A 20,132-nucleotide genomic window follows, 5' to 3' on the forward strand; every position below is an offset into this window, starting at 1 on the left:
TGACATGGTCCATGGCCCAATAGGCATGTAGGCCCGCCTCACGGCGTGGGCCCACCAATAAGTGGGGCGAAGGCCACAGCGCCCGGCGTTTGGGACCCCCTCGGCCGTGCTTTGGCCGCAGACGGTATTACAGCCTGGGCATGGAGTGAGGTGAACAGGCTGTGCGCTTCCAGTGCATTCTTTGACGGGTATAAGGGCTTAGGACTGGGAATGGGAGATGGTATCACCGCCGGAGCGCGGAGTCCCCCCACTGAGGGTTCCCACGGTGACTTGCAAAAGTCCAGTGAGACCTGAGAGGCCGAGGTAGGGCACAGAGCATGTGTTTCGCCTGGTTTGGACGCTCATGCCGCCATCTTGGGTGCTGGCAGCGGAATCCGGTCTCCCAGCTTCCGTTCCATGAGGGCCCGGCGCTGGGCCCTTTGCCAGTCAGGGATCGTTGCGCCCCTTGTGTGCGAGTAGTGTGGATGGGTTGCCACGAAGGTGGTGGGACGTTGGGGATATGAGCGATGTGGCATAGTTAGTGATTTTTGCGACGATACAAACACCGTCTCCTCTGTCTGCTCTTCCCCCGCCTAACTTCCCACGCAGCTTAGTTTTGCTTTTCAGAGACTCCTCAGTTTCTAGTGTTCTCCACTCTTTTAACCAACAACTTTGATTTTCGAACGTTGATTTACCCCCAGCATCACCTTGGGGAGTTTTTAAGCTTGCACATTTTGAGGCATCACACCAGAGTTAATAATTCACTTATATCCTGAGGTGGCAGTGTGATAACCTTGCCCGTTTAGTAAACGACCCATAGTGCGAAGACCCCTTAAAAGGGGTCTAAAGACAAGCACTGAGTTGGAGTTCGTAGTACGTTGTTCCTAGCTGTGGGACAGAGGCGTTGACTCAAATTCTTGACTCCCTAGAAGATCCTGTTAATCTAGTGGGCAAGTCATTGGTCCTTGTACAACAAAGAACAAGGCCGACTGATAAGTCATTTGATGAGGTCGAGTCCATCACATGTTTGGAGTTAGGCAGCTAAATCTGGGATGGTTCACAGATTATAAAGCACTTTCACTATACATAAGTATAAGCATTGAATTCCCTGAAAACTACAGAGTTAGTTACCCATTTCAAAGATGGATTCAGAGAGCACATGTTTTATTTTCTCGTTTTACTATTTGTCTTCCAGAAAATGCTAGAATATGAACTCCATTGAGGACTAGAGTTTTGTGCATTAATGGTTGAGTCTTTCAAAGCCTAGAACTGTACCTGCAATAGTAGACACTCAATAAATACTTGCTAGGAGTTCCCAGGGGTCTAGTGGTTAGTGATATGGGCTTTCACTGTAGTGACCTGATGGGGAGCTGAGATCCCACAAGCCCACAGGGTAGCTATAAAAAAATAAATAAAATCTGGGGGGGGGGGGGGGAGCTTGCTGAGTAATTGAAGGGGAACTCAAGCACTCCTGTGATTAAAAGTTCTTGTTAAAAACAGAAATTAATCCTTGGAGGAGATGTGGTTTTGGAGGATATGGCATATTATCAAGGAAGCGGATGGCCATTCAGCCCCTGAATAAGACCAATATTGGATAAGAACGGAGGAGAAATTAAGATGAAATCAGTAACTCTAAAAATATATCAAGGGGGTTGAGAAGAAAATATTTTAAAACCAAAGTATTAGAAGATACCAAGGCTAGACTAAAGTTACTGGGCTTAAATACAAGACTATTTTGAGAAGATAGGAGGGACTGCATACGAAGAGTGGCCATCTGTTTGACATAGCAAATAGAGAACAAATTTAAACCTTGACACAGTTCTGAGAAAACAACTGAGCAATCTTTTTATCTATGGGGAGTCAGGGAACCTTAGCACCAACAGAACTGAATGTGTTGGACAGTCTGTATTTTCCAAGTTTCTTTTGAGCTGCACAGTAGGGTACCAGGTGTCTGGGATGAAAAATAAGGTTGTTAGTCCATGTAAGAGTAACATGAAATCAAGATGAATGTTTACTGAAATGGCAGCTGTGGGTGGAAAAGCTACACCAGGGACATCACATGTGATATTCTCACATCACTGTGGAAGCCTTAATTCACTTGGTCACTTTTTAATCACTCACAGGTTTGCTGAGATAGCCCTCTTACCCACTGTCTCCTTTCCTTTCTCTCCTTTCTGGGGTCTTGGGTGTGGAGAGTTGCAGGTGCTGAGGATAGGAGGGGCTCCCTGTTCAGCCTTCGAGAAGTGGTGGGAGAAGTGTGGAGAGGTCAAGTACTATGTTTAAATGTGTATAATAATTATTTGAGCCTAAAGTGGGAGAGAGCTGAATTGGGAACTGTTTTGTTGATGAAAGAATGACTAGGTGTAGTCAGAAAGTTTTCTGCTTAGTGGTTACTGAAAAGGTGGGAAGAAAAAAAGGAAAGACAAAGAATTGCTGGCCCATTCCAAGGGCTAAGGAGAATCGAGATGTAGAGACACTGTCAGCAGCCGGTGGTGAGGCCTGGCAGGGTGTGGGCACCCAGGATATTTAATAGTACTCTGTGTAGGAAGTGGAGATTGAAAGACTATCTTGTCTTCCACTCTGTCTATAGAGTTTCAGATCAAGTCTGAGCAGGTGCAAACCTCCTTCCCAGAACCCACTCATTAACCTTCTAAAATCCAGGGTGTATCCTTTTTCACCCAGGAAGCCTCCCTCTCCCCCACATCCCCACACCACCCCCCCTCCCCGCCGCCTTTCTCTGCCTGGAACAGCTGTTAACAGGACAATTACCCAAGAAGCAAAAGAAAGATCCCGTGCTGATGTGTCATCAGTCCTGGTATATCCATTAAATCAGACCGAGAAGCCCACTGGAAAAAGTGAGTGCATGCACTCCCTCCCTGAGGGAGAGGCTGAGAGCCACCAGTCGCACCAGGCCCTGATGAGGAGACTCCATCCAGCCTGCTCAGGAGAGAAGGCACTGGGACGCCAGGAAGCCGATTAGTTCTAATGCACAGGAATTCGGGGTCATACAAAAAGCCAGCTATCCCTGGATATCCCTCTGTGCCCCAGTGATGTCTGTGTTGACCCACCTTCCTCCCTGGGGAAAACTTCACCGCGCAGGCATCCTCCAGTCATCCTGCCATGATGGCTTCTGCCAAGAAACCCTGGGAGAAGGGCATGTGGGAGGGCAGACTGGCTGCAGCTCGAGTTCTTCTGGAATAGCAGGAATTGCTTCTTCCCCTAAGGGGAAACAATCTGCTCTCTTGTGGTTTCCTTTCTTTAAAAATGTTTTTAAATGTTGTTAATGTATATAACTATTTTTCACCCCTCAACTTCCAACTAATCCAGGGGAATGTATAAAATGCCTGAGATTTCCTTATAGCCCTTCTGAGAGATTCTAGGATTACACCCTGTCAGTACTAAACATTACCGTGTTTTGCAAGGAAATCAATTAGTTCTCCAGCTAATCCAGACATCTGGCCCTTTCTTACATGGTAAACATCATTAGCAAGCTGGTTACCATTAAGCCATCAAAAGAGGTTCTACAAGCCAGTCTCTTCCCTGTGTACCCCTCCCACTGCTATCTTAGAATATTGCTTCTCAACCCTGGCTGCACATTAGAATCACCTGGGGAGCTTGTAAAAATTATCAGTGCCCAGGTCCCACCCCCAACCAATTAAATCAGAGTCTACCAGAGCAGCCCTGGGCATCAGGATTCTGTAAAAACTCCTTAGGTGATTCTTATGTGCAGTCAGAGTAGAGAATCACTAGCTTGGAGCAAGAATCCATGTTGAGTAAAAAAGAACAGCAGTGCTAATCATGGGCACAGACTATAATCACCACCTGACTTTAGGATGTGTTCTTTCTCAATCCTAACATGTTCTTGTCCTGGACCTATCCAATGAAAATGCTTCACTGATCATTCACATCTTGGTGTAACATTTTATGAAGCTGAGTTCAGTGGTCCTTGTATGTCTCACCATGTTGTCCCAAACAGTGTTGGATAATTCTCTTTATGTAGCTCTCAGTATGGCATGTCACAGTCAGCGAGGTGTTATTGTGAAGTGGGAAAAGTGGGTGTTTTAGACTCGGCTGCATTCAGAAACTTACTACTTGATAAAGTAGTATCTCCGAGATAAAATGGAGATAATATACATATTCACCAAGTTTGAAAATCCTATCCTGTGTATAAAGCCACTCATGCATGGGTAGAGCTAAGGGCGAGGTCCCTTTCTTGCCCAACTCTCTCTCCACCCCACTTCACAACCTGCTTATCCCAGAGAAAACCAAACGTCGAAGATATGAGAGTTGTCCTCAGATGGTCGACTGGAAATTCGTCCTGCAGAAAAAGGATGGAAGCTTTCGTTTTTTCTCTGGAGGATGCCACAAGCACATACAACCACACCTCACATTGCACACACACCTCCCCCTCTTGACATTATAGCAGGAAGGAGAGAGAGAGGCTGTTACCCAAGGGAGCTATTTCTTCTTGTCACACAAGAACAGATGCTGAAATCCTAGGACAGACAGCACTGAGATGCGGCAGCAGGAGGGTGAGTCAGAGGAAGTGGAATGGTCTCACCTCCAAGATACAACCAAGGCCCAGAGGGAAACCTATTTGAATCACTAGCCTCCTGGAGACTCCAGAGGGCAGGGACATATGTGTGTGTGTTTTCAGGATCAATTTTGAGTCTAGCTTCTCCCCGACCCCAGCAGCTTAGAGATGCGCGCAGCACCTCCTCCTAGCACAACCTGCTCCCCCCACCCCCAAGGAAGGAGAAAGCAGGGAAACAGCAAGCTGCTTTCTTTTTGAACCCAGCTCTGGCTTCTTAATTCCGAGAAGTCTCTCCAGCAACTTTTTTGTTGCACTCGCATGCTTCCCAAGTGCTGTCAGCCTTACACTAAAGTCCTTGTGGGGTGATGTTCTATGGGGGCCATTGTCCCAACACCATTCACACTGAACTTGTATGTTTACACAGAACCCCCATTAAAGGGGTGCTCCAGGATGGAGGGGCCCTGAGGAGGGAAAGGGATCAGAGGAAGGAAAGGAGTCCTAGGTTCTCTGTTGAGGGAGTTTACCAAAGAGTCATCATTGGCAGAAATCTCTTCCTTGAAAACTTCTATTTGAGCGCTCTGGATTTACTTATTTCCGAGGGCACTTAAGCAGTAAAGTAGTCCTGATGATGTTAACAGCAGCAGCCCAGGGGGTGAAGGTGATGATACTGAGGATTTTATGGTTCCTAAGCTTCTCTCCCTGGCCTCCGCTCTCATCCCCAGCGCCTCTGTCCTCCCAGCTAGTCTCCTGTAACTGACTCCTCCCTCTTCTCTACAGGAAGCCATACCTAAGTCCCCAGTCTTCCTAGATCTTCCTAGATCTCTCTTCTGCAAGCTGACCCTCTCCCATTGTGGGTACCATCCACTATACAGAGGCTGGAAAATACCCCGGAGGCTTTTTGGTGCTATCTTTGTAAACATGAACTAATAATGGACTGCTGCTGCTAAGTCGTTTCAGTCGTCTCCAACTCTGTGAGACCCCATAGACGGCAGCCCACCAGGCTCCCCAGTCCCTGGGATTCTCCAGGCAAGAACACTGGAGTGGGTAGCCATTTCCTTCTCCAATAATAATGGACTAGGTCACAGAATATTAAAGCATGGAAATAATCAAATCAGGATTTTTAATAACATATTGAGCTGGCATGATCATTGACATAACGTCTGATGATCTGGAATCCAAACAAAATACTGTCTTTTCCCCCATTATACCAAATAGCATTGATTAAATGTTCATTATTTTAAGTCTGGTAGCCTGCAGGGAAGATCTGGATGTGCCTTCTACATCATCATAAAAGGACATTCAATAGATGTTTCCACAGATGTCTGTGTGGCCTCTCCCCTCATTTCCTTCAGCTCTTTGCTCAAATGTCACCTTGAAGGCTTTCTCAAATGACCCTAAGGAAAATGGCAATTTCTCCTGCCTCTCCCCAACCCCTAACATTCCTGATACCCTTTCCAGATTAATTTTTCTTCATAGTATGCATGCATGCTAAGTAACTTCAGTCATGTCCAACTCTCTGCGACCCTATGGACTGCACCCCACCAAGTTCCTCTGTCCCTGAGAATTCTCCAGGCAAGAATATTGGAGTGGGTTGCCATGTCCTTCTCCAGGGTATCTCCCTGCCAGGGATCGAACCCTCATCTCTTAAACATCTCCTGTATTAGCAGGTGGGTATCGCCACCTGAGAAGTCCCTTTCTTCACACAGTGCTTATCACCAATTCAAATATTACTATTTTATTCATGTATCTGTGCCCTGTGGGTATTGCACAAAAATGCATGCGCACACACACAAATACTTGAATAAGCTCCATGAGAGCAAAGATTTTGTTTACTTTGGCTGCTATTGCATCCCAGTGACTAAAAAAGCAACTGGCACATGGTAAATACTCAATAAATATTTGTACAGCACATAAAATATGGTTTCATTGAACCTGTCATGTGCCAGGCACCAGGAATTCCACAGGCACATTATCTCTATTTCTTTAGGACATAACACCTGGTGCAGAGAAGGATCACACATGTTTGTAAACAAGTAGTAAAAATGGTATTTAGAGATTAAGTACAACAAAAGTAGGGTGCTGAGACACAAAGGGACAGCAAAGACCTATCAAGTTAAGAGTTGGTGGTTGTTAGAAAGGGTCTTTTGGTGATGACATTGAAGCTGAGATGAATGAGATAGCTTGATACTATTCAGCAGAGGAAACCCTCATTTCCCAGTCACAGGGAATAAGTGAGTGTGGCACGCAACGTAAGATGACCTGGAGAGAAGACTGGAGAAGAAGTTCTTGGTCTGAAACCTGGGTTCCACCTCCATTCAACTATTGATTAACTAAAGGATCTTGAAAGATCACACATGAAGAAGGCAATGGCACCCCACTCCAGTACTCTTGCCTGGAAAATCCCATGGACGGAGGAGCCTGGTAGGCTGCAGTCCTTGGGGTCTCTAAGAGTTGGACACAACTGAGCGACTTGACTTTCACTTTTCACTTTCATGCATTGGAGAAGGACGTGGCAACCCACTCCAGTGTTCTTGCCTGGAGAATCCCAGGGATGGGAGAGCCTGGTGGGCTGCCGTCTCTGGGGTCGCAGAGAGTCAGACTTAGCAGCAGCAGCATGTTGAAATAGAATGACTCATTAAATTGTGGATATTCAACTCAACTTTTTTTACAGGTTTAAAAATCAACTGTAGATTGAATTACAGTTTACATGCAGTAAAATCACCCATGTTAAGTGTACACGTCAATACAATTTGAAATGCATTTTGAAATAATATATAATACATACAAGATTCCCCCTTTATCCTCAGTTTCTCTTTGTGATTTCAGTTACTTGCAGCCAACTGTGGTTCGAAAATAGTAAATGGAAAATTCCAGAAATAAATAATTCATAAGTTTAAAAAAAAAAATCACACAAACTCTGAGTTTCCCTTCCTTAAAATGGGGGTGAGAACACCTACCTCATGGGTGTGAGTTATATAATGTACCTTAAAGAGCTTAGCTGTAAAATGCATGCCTGTCAGTTCAGTTCAGGTGCTCAGACGTGTCCGACTCTTTGTGACCCCACAGACTGCAGCACAACAGGCCTCCCTGTCCAGCATCAACTCCTGGAGTTTACTCAAACATGTGTGCATTGAGTCGGTGACACCATTCAACCATCTCATCCTCTGTCGTCACCTTCTCCTCCCACCTTCAATCTTTCCCAGCATCAGTGTCTTTTCAAATGAGTCAGCTCTTCGCATCAGGTGGCCAAAGTATTGGAGTTTCAGCTTCAGCATCAGTCCTTCCAATGAATATTCAAGACTGATTTCCTTTAGGATGGACTGGTTGGATCTCCTTGATGTCCAAGGGACTCTCAAGAGTCTTCTCCAACACCACAGTTTAAACACATCAATTCTTTGGTGCTCAGCTTTCTTTATAGTCCAACTCTCACATCCATACATGACTACTGGAAAACCCATAGCCTTGACTAGACGGACCTTTTGTCAGCAAAGTAATGTCTCTGCTTTTTAATATGTTGCCTAGGTTAGTCATAGCTTTTCTTCCAAGGAGCAAGCATCTTTTAATTTCATGGCTGCAGTCACCATCTGCAGTGATTTTGGAGCTCAAGAAAATAGTCTGTCACTGTTTCCATTGTTTCCCCGATCTATTTGCCATGAAGTGATAGGACCAGATGCCATGATCTTAGTTTTCTGAATGTTGAGCTTTAAGCCAACTTTTTCACTCTCCTCTTTCACTTTCATCAAGAGGCTCTTTAGTTCTTCTTTGCTTTCTGCCATATGTGGTAATGTTATCTGCATATCTGAGGTTATTGATATTTCTCCTGGCAATCTTGATTCCAGCTTGTGCTTCATCCAGTCCAGCATTTCTCATTATGTGCTCTGCATGTAAGTTAAATAAGCAGGGTGACAATATACAGCCTTGACATACTCCTTTCCCAATTCGGAACCAGTCTGTTGTTCCATGTCCAGTTTTAACCATTGTTTCTTGACCTGCATACAGATTTCTCAGGAGGCAGGTCAGGTGGTCTGGTATTCCCATCTCTTGAAGAATTTTCCACAGTTTGTTGTGATCCACACAGTCAAAGGCTTTGGTATAGTCAATAAAGCGGAAGTATATGTTTTTCTGGAACTCTCTTGCTTTTTCGATGATCCAACAGATGTTGGCAATTTGATCTCTGGTTCCTTTGCTTTTTCTAAATCCAGCTTGAACATCTGGAATTTCACAGTTCACATACTGTTGAAGCCTGGCTTGAAGAATTTTTACTATAGTGATGGGTAAATGCCTGCTGCTACTGCTAAGTCACGTCAGTTGTGTCCAACTCTGTGTGACCCCATAGATGGCAGCTCACCAAGCTCCCGTCCCTGGGACTCTTCAGGCAAGAATACTGGAGTGGGTTGCCATTTCCTTCTCCAGTGCATGAAAGTGAAAACTGAAAGTGAAGTCGCTCAGTCGTGAACGACTATTCCCCACCCCATGGACTGTAGCCTACCAGGCTCCTCCTTCCATGGGATTTTCCAGGCAAGAGTACTGGAGTGGGGTGCCATTGCCTTCTCCGGGATAAATGCTTAAATACTGTTAATTTCCCACTAGCCTTGAGGATCCTGAAGCTAAAGCCCTTTAGTATACTTAATGGGCTTCCCTAGTGACTCAGGGGTAAAGAATCCACTCCTGATGCAGGAGACAAGAGTTCAATCCCTGGGTTGAGAAGATCCCCTGGAGAAGGAAATGACAACCCACTTCGGTATTCAGTCTACAGTCTATGGGTTCGAAAGTCGGACATGACATAGTGATTAAACCACCTAGTATACCTAGGCCAAAGGAACCAAAGCATGGCAAAGCCTGATGCCATTCACAGGTGGAACATTTGTACTGCTGGGTATCTGTCTCATTTCAGATTGTGACCGTGTCTGCAGAGGTGTCCAGGCGCCATGGCTCCCTTCCCCAAGTCGCGGGAGGCATGGGAGAAACTACTGCACAGAGGGGTCTCTAGAGCTGGCCTCATCTGCTCCCGCTGCTAGGATTTGTCTCTGAAGTTCGGAGGATGACCCGATGTGTTTGTGCCAACAGTACCTACCAGGAGTCAAGAGACAAACTGGACTTTGCCTGTGTTTCCTGACGGCCTCAGGGCAGCCTGTGGACGTCGGTGCAAACCAAACCCACAAGCCTGAGAGAAGGCAGGAGGGGGGAAGGGGGCCTGTCTTGGGACAAACTGAGGATGCAAGGAGCTCTGGGCTTTTGAGGGGCCAAAGAAGACCAGGGGAAGGAGAGCTGGGGTGTGAGCGCGGGGCGGAGAGGGCGGGAAGGGAGAGGAAGGAGGGAGGCCGAGGAGGGAAGGGCCTCGGGGGAAGGAAGGACACGCGCGGAGGGGCTGAGGGGGGCGGGCGCGAGGCCGGCGGCCGCCGGGGAGGAGCGGCGGCGGCCCGGGGGGCGCGGGGCGGGGCGGGGCGGCGCTGTCAGCGCGAGGCAGCGAGCGGAATGCAGCGGCCGGAGGCCTGGCCACGTCCGCACCCGGGGGAGGGGGCCGCGGCCGCCCCGACTGGGGGCCCGGCGCCGCCCGCCCGAGCTGGAGAGCCCGCGGGGCTGCGGGTACGGAGCGGGCGGCGCCGGGGGCCGGGGGGCGCCAGCTCACGGGTCGGGCGCCGGGGATCTTGGTGCCGCCGGGACCGGCCTGGGAGGGGTGGCGCCCGCGCGGGCAGAAAAGTTCCTCCGCGCTGACTCGGGAGGAGGCCGGTGTGGCGTCCGCGTGGGCGAAGTTCTGGAGCAGTCGGAGCGGGCGGGGGACGGCTCGGCCGGGCTGGATTGCGACTCTCCCGGAGGGCTAGGGAGAGCGGGACTGCCCCGGCGGCGGGCTGACGTGCGTGCTTCTGGAGCCCGACGGGCCAGGGCGCCCGGGGGCCGCTGGAGGAGCTCGGCGCCGATGTCCCCCCGGCCCAGGTTCTGTGATACACTCCGACTCGGGCTCTGGAGCAGTCAGTGCATGACAGAACTTGGGCCCGGACGGACCTTCTGCACCCAATGGGCACAGCGCCCACCCGGGGCCTGCAGTGGGACATCTGCCTGGGAGGGGAGCGGGCACCCAAGTGGTCCATGCGGCATAGGGTTGGGCCGGAACCAGCTGTGGACTTTTGGGGCTGGGATCGCTGGCCTGAGGATGGACTCCTGGGACCAGCAGGTCCCGTAGAGCCAATGACAGGGGTCTGCCCTGGCTTAGGGGTCAACAAAGCTCTCCCCCGTGTCAGTTGCAGGAACCTTCCCTCTACACCATCAAGGCCGTTTTCATCCTAGATAATGACGGACACCGCCTGCTGGCCAAGGTAACCTCCCACCCTCACCGGAGGGCCCCTGAAGACACTGTGCCACAGGCCCACATCCAGAAGTCCCCACCCAGCTGGCAGGAGAGACCCCACTGTGGGCTTTGCGACACAGACCAGCTCAGCGGAGACCCTTCCAAAGGTCATTCTGTCCATCCTCCTGCCTTGTCAGACTGTTGGCCCCCAAAGGGGGGAAAGGCTGTCTCTTCTGTTTCTACTCATGTTGTCCAGAATGTCTTCTTCCCGTCCTTTACTCTGGCCTGGGACCCTGGATTCCTGGTCCACCAATTCTGAACAAGTAATTCTTGTTTTGCTTCTACAGCTTGGTAAACACTAAGGATTTAGAACAGATAGGATTTTATAGACCAGATTTTAATCCAACTCTTTCATAAATGAGGAAAATGTAGTCTAGAGAAGCCAAAAGAGTTGCCTGGAGTCACAGGTACTAATATCAGAGCAAGGATCTAAACTCGGGTATTTTGACTCAGGAGGATGATTTTCTCTGCACCAACTATTCAGTTATCTGGTATATATGCTAGTGATCATGGCCAAGACAAACCAAACTAGAATAATCCAAAAATAAATATCTACCATCAACACAATTAACTATAGTGGGACTGTGACACCTAAACTAGCTATGAAATGCAATATAGACTTTTTAGCTTGTTTAGGCTGAAACTTTTTATCTTCATGACATTGCAGTGAACCTGTTCACCACAATAGTGGCTGGCAGGGAGACCACTAATTTGCCTGCAGATGGTGCAAGGTGACAAAATCTACATTCAGATAATGGAAGCTGAGCTGACTGTCCCTTGCACCAGCAGATGGTCAGAGGTAGCTCAGCAACCAAAGGTTCCAGGGCCTCCTCCCAGCAGATCACATCCATGTGCAAATGCAGGAACTGAATCAGAGAGAGAGTCTCATCAAACCCAACAAAACAGCATTGATTTTGTTAGGCAGTATGTGCCAGGAACTCTCCCTTAGATAGTTCATCTTCACCATAGTTGTCGTTGTTTAGTCGCTAAGTCGTGTCAACTCTTGCGACTGTAGCCACCAGGCTCCTCTGTCCATGGGATTCCCCAAGCAAGAATACTAGAGTGGGTTGCTATTTTCTCCTCCAGGGGATCTTCACCATAATCTTGTCTGAAGTCAGACCATCATTGGCATTGAATCCCAGCTCTGTCCCTTAAACTGTGAGGTGTCAAAGAAGTTACCCCATTCTTATAATGTGGATAATAAAGTAGCTGTTGTGATATTCTTGTGGTAAAGAGCCCCTGGCTCTGCGTTTTCTCCTGTAGACTCAGGTTCGTGTAGAAACAGTGTGGCCTAGTGACCACTCCGGTCATCTGCTGAATGTATAAAGGCCTCCAAGAAGTCAGGACAGGACTCCAAAAGCAGGCCTCAAAATTCCTCTACTTTTTATGACTCTCTCTGCTCAGAATTTAATTTGTGTTTAGGGGGAAACAGTGAGCAGACAGGTGTAGAGGGCAGTCAAGAGGAGAGGGGGCATGGCAGCAGGGTCCCACTTGGCCAGCACCCACCGTTCCCTGCCACCCATCCAGGCAGGAGCCAGACCCTGTGGAACGGCTGTCACTTTTTCTCCTTCCCTTCCTTCTAGTATTATGATGACACATTTCCCTCCATGAAAGAGCAGATGGCCTTCGAGAAAAACGTCTTCAATAAGACCAGCCGAACTGACAGTAAGTGTCCTCCTCTTCCTTGCACAGAACTCTCAGATGCACACTGTCATCTCCGTCTGGACACAGCTGTCCCTGTCGGCCTCACATACCCACAGGCCATTCCCTTTTCTTCAGAGATGCTTTTTCCTCCCCTTCCCAGCTGTTTTCTTTTCCCTTCTGGTGAAACTTCACCCTCCTCACAGTCACCAGCACGCACACACCCCCCCCACTGCCACCTGCTCCCACCTGCCTGCTTCTGGCATGCCTGGACTCCTCTCAGTGGAAGAGGCCACCGCCAGCCTGGGGCTGGTCAGAGGCATTGCACATGGTGGGTGAAAGGTCAGCCTTAAACCAGGCTTGTTGACTTCTCAGAATGAGGCAGTCAGGTGTTAGGAATGAAGTAGAGGGTCGGAGCAGGGACACAGAGTAGCCCAATGGTAGTGTCCCTAGTGAAAATCTCTCCAAGGGTTCTAGTCTTTGCGAGGATTCTTTTTTTGTTTGGCCACTGCTTTTGAGATCTTAGTTTCCAGACTGGGGATTGAACTTGGGCCCTTGGCAATGAAAGCACAGAGTCCTAACCATTGAACTGGGCTGGAATTTCCTTTGCAACTGTTCTGGGGAAGAAGAAGATAATAGGGGGAGAGATGCAAAGCTGGAGATGGACAGGAGGGGCCAGGCAGAGGTGACCAGAACTGAGACCCCGTTTCTCTTCTAGGTGAGATTGCATTTTTGGGGGGCATGACCATCGTCTACAAGAGCAGCATTGACCTCTTCCTGTATGTGGTGGGCTCATCCTATGAGAACGAGGTGAATTCAGGAGGTTGGGGAGACAAGAAGGGTCTCTCTGTGGGGGAGTGGCTTGGAGTCTGGGGTAGAAGTTGGGTTGCTCCCCCTTGGTACCCCTGCTTCTAGACTCTGGGGAACTGGGAGCCTCCAGAATGGTTCTTTCTGGAACAGTGCATATTCATGATACCCATTCTATTCCTTGGGTACCAGAAATGGAGTCCTCTGCCGGGAGCTTCTGTCTCTATTATACATCACTGGAGAAGGATGTATTCAGTGTCCTGCAGCAGGCACTCCACTGCTTCCCAGTTCAAACACGGGGAGGGACCTTCTCAGGTCAAATTGTAGCCAGGCTCCCGCATTGTCCTCCCAGAAGAGGGGCAGCTGTCCAACAGTCAGGTTCTGAGGTTTCCTTCTGGCCTTCTCAACCTTGGTCTCTCTCGTTTTCCTCCTCGCACATCCACTCCTCACCAGCTGATGCTCATGTCTGTTCTCACATGCCTGTTTGAGTCCCTGAACCACGTGCTAAGGTGAGTGAGGTCCTCAGTCCTCCAAGGCTCCCATCCCCCAGACCTTGGTACATCACAGGCAGGATGGTTCCCTGCTTTTCTCCTTAAGTCTCCACAAGGTGAAATCTGGAGCCAGAGCAACTTCCTGCAAGGCCCCCTGCCCTTTACCTGATCAAACAATGGTATGGCCAGAAGATGAAGTCTGGAGAAGCTAAGTGATTTGCCTGAGGTGTTACAGGTCATTTATATCAGAACCAGAACCAAGATTCAAACTCAAGGTTTTTTGACTTGACGCTCAGGGTGATTTTCTCTCCACTCCCGTTCAGTGATCTGGTATCTACTCCAGTGAACATGGCCTGGGTAAATCAAACTCAGATAACCAAAAATAAGTGTTTACAGTCACCATGTGTAACTACAGTAGAGCTGTAATACCTGCAGTGCTTTAGGGTAGAAATAGGATCAGTGCCCAAAAGTGGCGGGGGCGGCATGGGTAGAATGGACTATGAGGGGCTGAAGGAAGCAGACCCGTCCTCTGCTCAGGAATCCCTTGCCCAGGTGCCAGCCTCACTGCCCTTGATATTCTCCTTCCCTGTGCTTGTGCGGGGACAGGGGCTGGAGGGTGGGGAACGAGGCGGTCTTTGGAGAGAGCGGGTCCACCTCATAAGGCAAGGACCCGGCTCCTCCCGGCCATGCCACAGGGAGGTTGCAGAGCTGTGTCTTCTTTCAGGAAGAACGTGGAGAAGCGCTGGTTGCTGGAGAACATGGACGGAGCCTTCCTGGTGGTGGATGAGATTGTGGATGGCGGGTGAGGAGTGGGAGAGGAAAAGGGGCTGGTCAGGAGCCCTCACAGCGGGAGGTGGCCTTGAGGATCATCAGCGCTAGGTTGCACCCAGCAGATTGTTGGCTCTCTGGCCAGCTTCTCCCTCCGTTTCTCCAGCATATTCCCTGTGATCCCATCCCCCAATCCCACTCATGATGATGGAGGTTGACTTCAATGTTAGCCAAAGTCAAGCACGCAGGAAAGTAATCTGATGTCAAACTATGGCTGACTGTTGACCAGGCAAGGTTTTGGGGGAATGGTTTGCTCTCCAGTGGCCAGGAGACGCAGGCAGCACAGACACCCGCCCTTCCTGGAAAGACTTCATTCAGGCAGAGCCCTGTGGCAGCTACACCTTTTGCTCTTAGAGGTTCACTCCAAAATTGACTGTATGCACCACCTAGGCCAGTTGCTTATTTTCCTTACTTTCCCCAGCTTTGAAATGGAGACAATAAGGAAACTGCCTAAAAGGATGTGGGATTAAATGAGGTGATGCAGGTGAAGTTCATTGTTCTCCTTCAGTAAATCTTGTCTCCTCTTACTGGTAGAAGATTATAGTCTTAGGAAGCTGGGAGCTCTTATGAGAGGTTGGTTAGTGAATTTCCATGGGGGCGGGGTTGGGCAATATTCAGGGAGAAAAAGAAGTTCTGGCTCTGGAGCAAAGGATAATGGAAACGGATCACCTGTGAGACATCCACATGCCTGTGATTACATGCATTTAATAGATGAGGAAACAGGCTCAGAGATTTAAGTGACTTGCCCAAGGTCACATGACTAGGGGTGGCAGGGCCAAGATCTAAAACTTGTGCAGTTTCCCAGAGATTGTGCTCTTGCCATGGCACTGAAACACATTGCTAGGGACAGGGGCGCTGGGAGACGGGGTACTGTGAGGTTCTTCCTGCCTTCCCTCCCTCCTTTCCTCTGTATCTGTTGACTTCCTGCTGCTGCTGTTGCAAGGCCTTGTGCTAATAGCTAGGACCTGACAGTGAGGGAAATAAGACCAGGTTTTGTGGAATATAAAAGTTGTATATAAAATTTGGTGGAACTTCAAGAAACACACACAGTTATAAAAATAAAATGAAGTGCAGGGCCTTCACAAGGGAGATTGTGAGTTTTATCAGCTTCCCATCTGTACCCCCAGAAGGCCCAGTTTTTGCCCCTGTTTCCCTCCAGTGAAAACAGGGAAGCATTAGTGGAAGCAACATTTGGTCCTGAAGCTTGGCCTGGAATGGTTGCTCTAAAGGACCTCTGGTGAGGGACTTGGGGCTACAAGTGCCCCTGTAATGAGCCTGTGAGAAGGTCTCCAGAAATGTTTGTTCACTTCCTTCTGCCCTATAGGAGGCTCACTGGGTGAGGAGGAGCAGTCACTCAATTCCTGTGGAGCCTTTCTCACCCACAGTGACCAACTCTTCCCCCTCCCTGCACACCCTCCAGGGCATCATGAAAGAGTGCCAGTTAGCCGAGAAATGCCTCCATAATTGGGTCTGTTGAAAGGGAAGGTTAAAAAAAAAAACAAAAAGGGAAGGTAGATTCTGATTTTGCAGTTCCATTTCTTTCATGTATAGCACAACACCATGGCAGAAAATAATAGTGAAACCAGATAGGGAGGGGGCTCTTCTCTTCCATCACTGCATCTGAATCCATCCCTTCATCCCAGAGGTGAAGTGAACTTTCTAGAGCTCTCAGTTTTTGAGCCCCTGCTTTTGACAACCTGATAGATCTAGAGTGGACTACCCTGACCTGATCTCTTAAGGGTTTGCCCAGTGATGACAAAGTATGTGAGAATCTGGGCGCCATGGTGAGGGAGAGTTCTGGCTTGAGGAGTATGGGCCGGCCAAGTACCTTGGAGGGAGGATGTTGCAGGATATGGCAGGGAAGCGAAGGGCTTAGCAGGGAGCAGAGTCCAAGGAAAGCATGGGGCTGATTTTCCTCCTCATTTCTCTCTCACTTTGTAGCGTGATTCTGGAGAGTGACCCCCAGCAAGTGATCCAGAAAGTGAATTTTAGGGTAAGAGTCATCCTGTATCCCCCCTCACTCCTGTCTCCTCCAGGCTACCCTTCCCATCCTCTACTTCCTGTCCTCCCTGTATCTGGGCAAAGGGAACCCGGATGGTGGGAACCCAAGCTCCTCTAGCAGAAGCAGCCACTGGGTTGATGCACTTCTGGAGGGGAGCAGCAGTTTGGAGGGATGTCAGCCAGTAAAAGAGATCTCTGTCCTCTTCCCTTGGCCAATCACAAACACCTCACCATCCTTCCTGGTGGGAAGTACAGACTGAGGAAATAAATAAATCCTCACAGAGACACCTGGTGGCTGCCTTGCCTTGAACTTGGCCTTGGAGGGGAAGAGATGGAATCTCCCTGCCCAGTTTGGCTTCTTCTGTCTGGATGAAACCTTTCTTCTCATTTTTAATCCCCCTCACTTTCCACCCACCGTGTCCCTTAGACAATGCTGAGGATGCTGGCTTCCAAGGGCTCTAGAACTTCCACTAAGTGATACACATGCAGTTCTGGATCCCCTGATCACAGCGTCCGCTCACCACCCACAAGCCCCTTTCTCTCACTTGTCTGTCTTCACCCAATACCCTTCCCTGACCACTTTGATTCTGCTTCCCCCACAGGCGGATGACAGCGGCTTGACTGAACACAGTGTGGCCCAGGTAGGCCTTCTCCATCTGCCTTGGCCAGAGATGAGCGAGAGGGAGGAGAACAGAGCATCCCAGGGGGACCCAGTGGGGCTCTCCAGGCAGAGAAGTCAGGGATGCAGGAGGGAAGGGATGACTCTGTCAGGCCATCTCTTGGAGACAGTCCACTGGAGGCTGCCAGGGTCCCCATGGTAATGTGGAGCTTGGGTATTAATAAATGATGATGCCTTCCCAGCAGTTCACCTTATCTCCTAGCTGGGTATAGTTGGGTCAAAGCCCAGGAGGAGCTGCCCACGCTGAAGATGGCTGGGTCACTTGTTCCCCAAGTAGTGTGGGGGCTCAGGCCTCTGGAAAGGATCCCAAATAGGAGTTTTCTTCTAACCCCTCACCCCTGCTCTTTAGGGTCCACACTGAAGTTGTTAAGGGACACTTAAATCCACCATGGGATCTCATTCTCACCGCTGGCACAGCCAGTTTGGGCTGCACCTTGTCCCTGAGTGCCCTGAGTGTGGAAGAGTCCATGCCCGCCAGTCCCCTGCATGGTCCTATCTCGGGGTGCATGTGGGACGGGGCTGAGGTTTCCAGATCTACAGCCTGACTGGTTTGCCGGCTGCACAAACTTCCTACTTGTCAGGCTTGACCTCCATTCTGTCTGCCCGCAGGTCTCTCTGCCCAGACTAATCCTGCTTTTATGGAGCTTCCTGCCTGGCACTAACCACCTTGTGCTGTAGTGGCCAACGCTGAGATGGGCCCATGGCAGTCCGTGTGGGGCTCCAGGTGTGGTGGTGCCCTTTGCTGTACCTGCCCTTCATGCTCTCGCGGCCTCTCCCTTCTCAGTTCTCCTTGTCTCCTCCTGCCCTGATGAGATGAATGCAGCCACATGGCAACTTTCAGGGCTAAAGAGGTTAAGGGGCAATGAGCAGAGCAGATAAGAACAGCGGTGCGGGTGTGAGTCATCCAAAGGACGTAATGTTCTGCCTTACCATCTACAAGCTGGGTGGCCTAGGGCAAGTTATTCTACCTCTCTGGGCCTCGAATAATCACAGGACACTCCTCATAGAGTTACGATGAAAATTAGATGAGCTAAAGCATGGAATGCTCTTGGCATGCATCCTGTTTTCCATAGGGGGAAAGAAGGCAGACATGGCACTTTTAATGGAATTCTTGAGGAAACACCAAGGGATGTGCAGGTAGTGAATGGGAGATGAAGAGAAAGGTAGATCTTTACTGAGAATTGCAGGAGAACTCCAGGTCCAGGCTGTCCCTGAGAGAGGAGGGGGAGTGGGCAAGAGGAAGGGACATGCAGTGTGGGATCAGCCTTCTTCGGGTGGGCACGAGGCTTGATGGCTGGAGGGACAAACTGAAAGACATAGGTGGGGTCTGCAGTGTGTTCGCGTGGTGTGTGCACAGTTGCATGGATCTGTGTAAACGTGGGGCTGAGATGGTCTCGCAGCAGGATTTGAAAGGGAACACATCTGAGTGCAGGTGGCCTTCAGCAGAGCCTGCCCAGGAGCTCTTTGCCAGCTGTGCCACATCAGCAGCAGCTTGGCGTGGGGTGTTGAGGACTTACTGGCAGCCAAAGCTAGAGCTAGGGGTTTGCTGAGGTGTCTGGGCACAGGAAGTGTCGGGCCTGGGCCCGCCTCTGCCTGGACGTGGCACTGCGGGTGGAAGCTTGCATGGCATGGTGTGGGGGAGACCAGGCTGCTGCCACACCCAGTGCTGCAGATGCTGGAACCGAGGGCTGGCTGGGCCAGCTCCCATCTGGGCTGGCTGCTGGCTGCAGTCAGTTTGGGCGGCTCTTTCCATCTTGATGGCCCAGCCCCCGTTTAAAGCAGGCAGAGATGAGCTGCTGCCACCTAGTGACCGGGGATCGCCAGGACATGTGTCCCCTCCACCCGCCACTGCACTGTTAATGTACTTGAATTCCACCCGGTAATTCTCTCAACCCTCCACACCCCGCCCTACCCAGGTTCTTCAGTCTGCCAAGGAACAAATTAAATGGTCGTTACTGAAATGAAGGCTGTGCATTCAAGGCTCCCTGCCCCCAGACCATTCCCCCAATCCTAGCAAAAGCCCAGAGACCCCAGGGAACAATAGAAACCCAGGCCCTCCCAGAACTGACTCCCGAGGTCTCCGGCCAGGGACTTGAAATGCAGAGATTTGGCTTCAATACTGAATCACCCCTTCTTCCTGCCCTGGCCTGCCCTTTGGGCCTTGAGAAGCAGCTGAGTTGCCTTAACTCACACCTTAGGCATCCCTGGCCCCAGAGCCCAAATAAACCTGCTTTTGTCTCCTGCCAATGGTCTCTTTCTCTTTTGGCCTGGGAAGTGTGTGTGTGTTCTGATAAGGGCTTCTGCTCTCTGCGGCATCTTCCGGATGTCCAGTACTAGGTGTATCTTTGTGGTTGTGTGATTGGGGAGGAAGTGGATGAAGGGAAAGGAGCCGATTTAACTTAAGTGAGGGGGTGCGTCACTGACACCGGGGCCCTATATGTGGTGTGGAGGGCTAGGTATGATTGTGACAGGGTGAAAGAGTCACAATGGGAGAAACAGTGCATTTAGGAAGAAAAGAGCAAAAGATACTACACACGTGGTGGTCGCACTGGGATTCTTCAACTGACTTTTTCCATTCTCAGCCTCCAGAAGGGAAGGGCGTAAAGGTTTCCTCTGGACAAACTGAGGAACAGCACGCCTGTTTTTCTTGGCTTGCTCAGGAAGTTGCCCGGAAATCCAATGCTGGCATATACCCTGGGTACTAGAGCGCTGCAAGCCTGGCCAGGCCCAGATACTAGGGGTGAGGAGACACCGGCCCAGCTCCCACCTTGCATTGTGTCCAGATCACCTAGTGCACCCAAGGGTGAGGAGAATTACAGGTACAGG

At 49.9% G+C, this 20,132-nt stretch overlaps 1 protein-coding gene across 3 annotated transcripts; it reads left to right on the forward strand.

Moving 5' to 3' along the window:
• The first annotated feature begins 9,618 nt into the window (after window positions 1-9,618).
• Window positions 9,619-19,553, forward strand: COPZ2 (COPI coat complex subunit zeta 2). Of its 3 annotated transcripts, none has more exons than XM_020870736.2 (9): window positions 9,619-9,788; window positions 10,753-11,122; window positions 12,443-12,524; window positions 13,219-13,310; window positions 13,761-13,816; window positions 14,523-14,600; window positions 16,568-16,619; window positions 17,230-17,268; window positions 17,916-19,271. In XM_020870736.2, exons 2-9 carry the CDS (start codon window positions 11,045-11,047, stop codon window positions 17,982-17,984), a joined length of 546 nt encoding a protein of 181 aa, XP_020726395.2. In that variant the 5' UTR covers window positions 9,619-9,788; window positions 10,753-11,044; the 3' UTR covers window positions 17,985-19,271. The 3 variants fall into 3 exon arrangements, with proteins under 3 accessions (XP_020726395.2, XP_070335445.1, XP_070335444.1); XM_070479344.1 differs by lacking the exon at window positions 9,619-9,788 and adding an exon at window positions 9,960-10,099 and having other exon boundaries at window positions 10,753-10,827; window positions 19,223-19,553; XM_070479343.1 differs by lacking the exon at window positions 9,619-9,788 and adding an exon at window positions 9,960-10,099 and having other exon boundaries at window positions 10,753-10,827.
• Window positions 19,554-20,132: the final 579 nt, after the last annotated feature.

Source organism: Odocoileus virginianus, chromosome 17 (assembly GCF_023699985.2).
Source record: "Odocoileus virginianus isolate 20LAN1187 ecotype Illinois chromosome 17, Ovbor_1.2, whole genome shotgun sequence".
NCBI classification, from domain to species: Eukaryota; Metazoa; Chordata; class Mammalia; order Artiodactyla; family Cervidae; genus Odocoileus; species Odocoileus virginianus.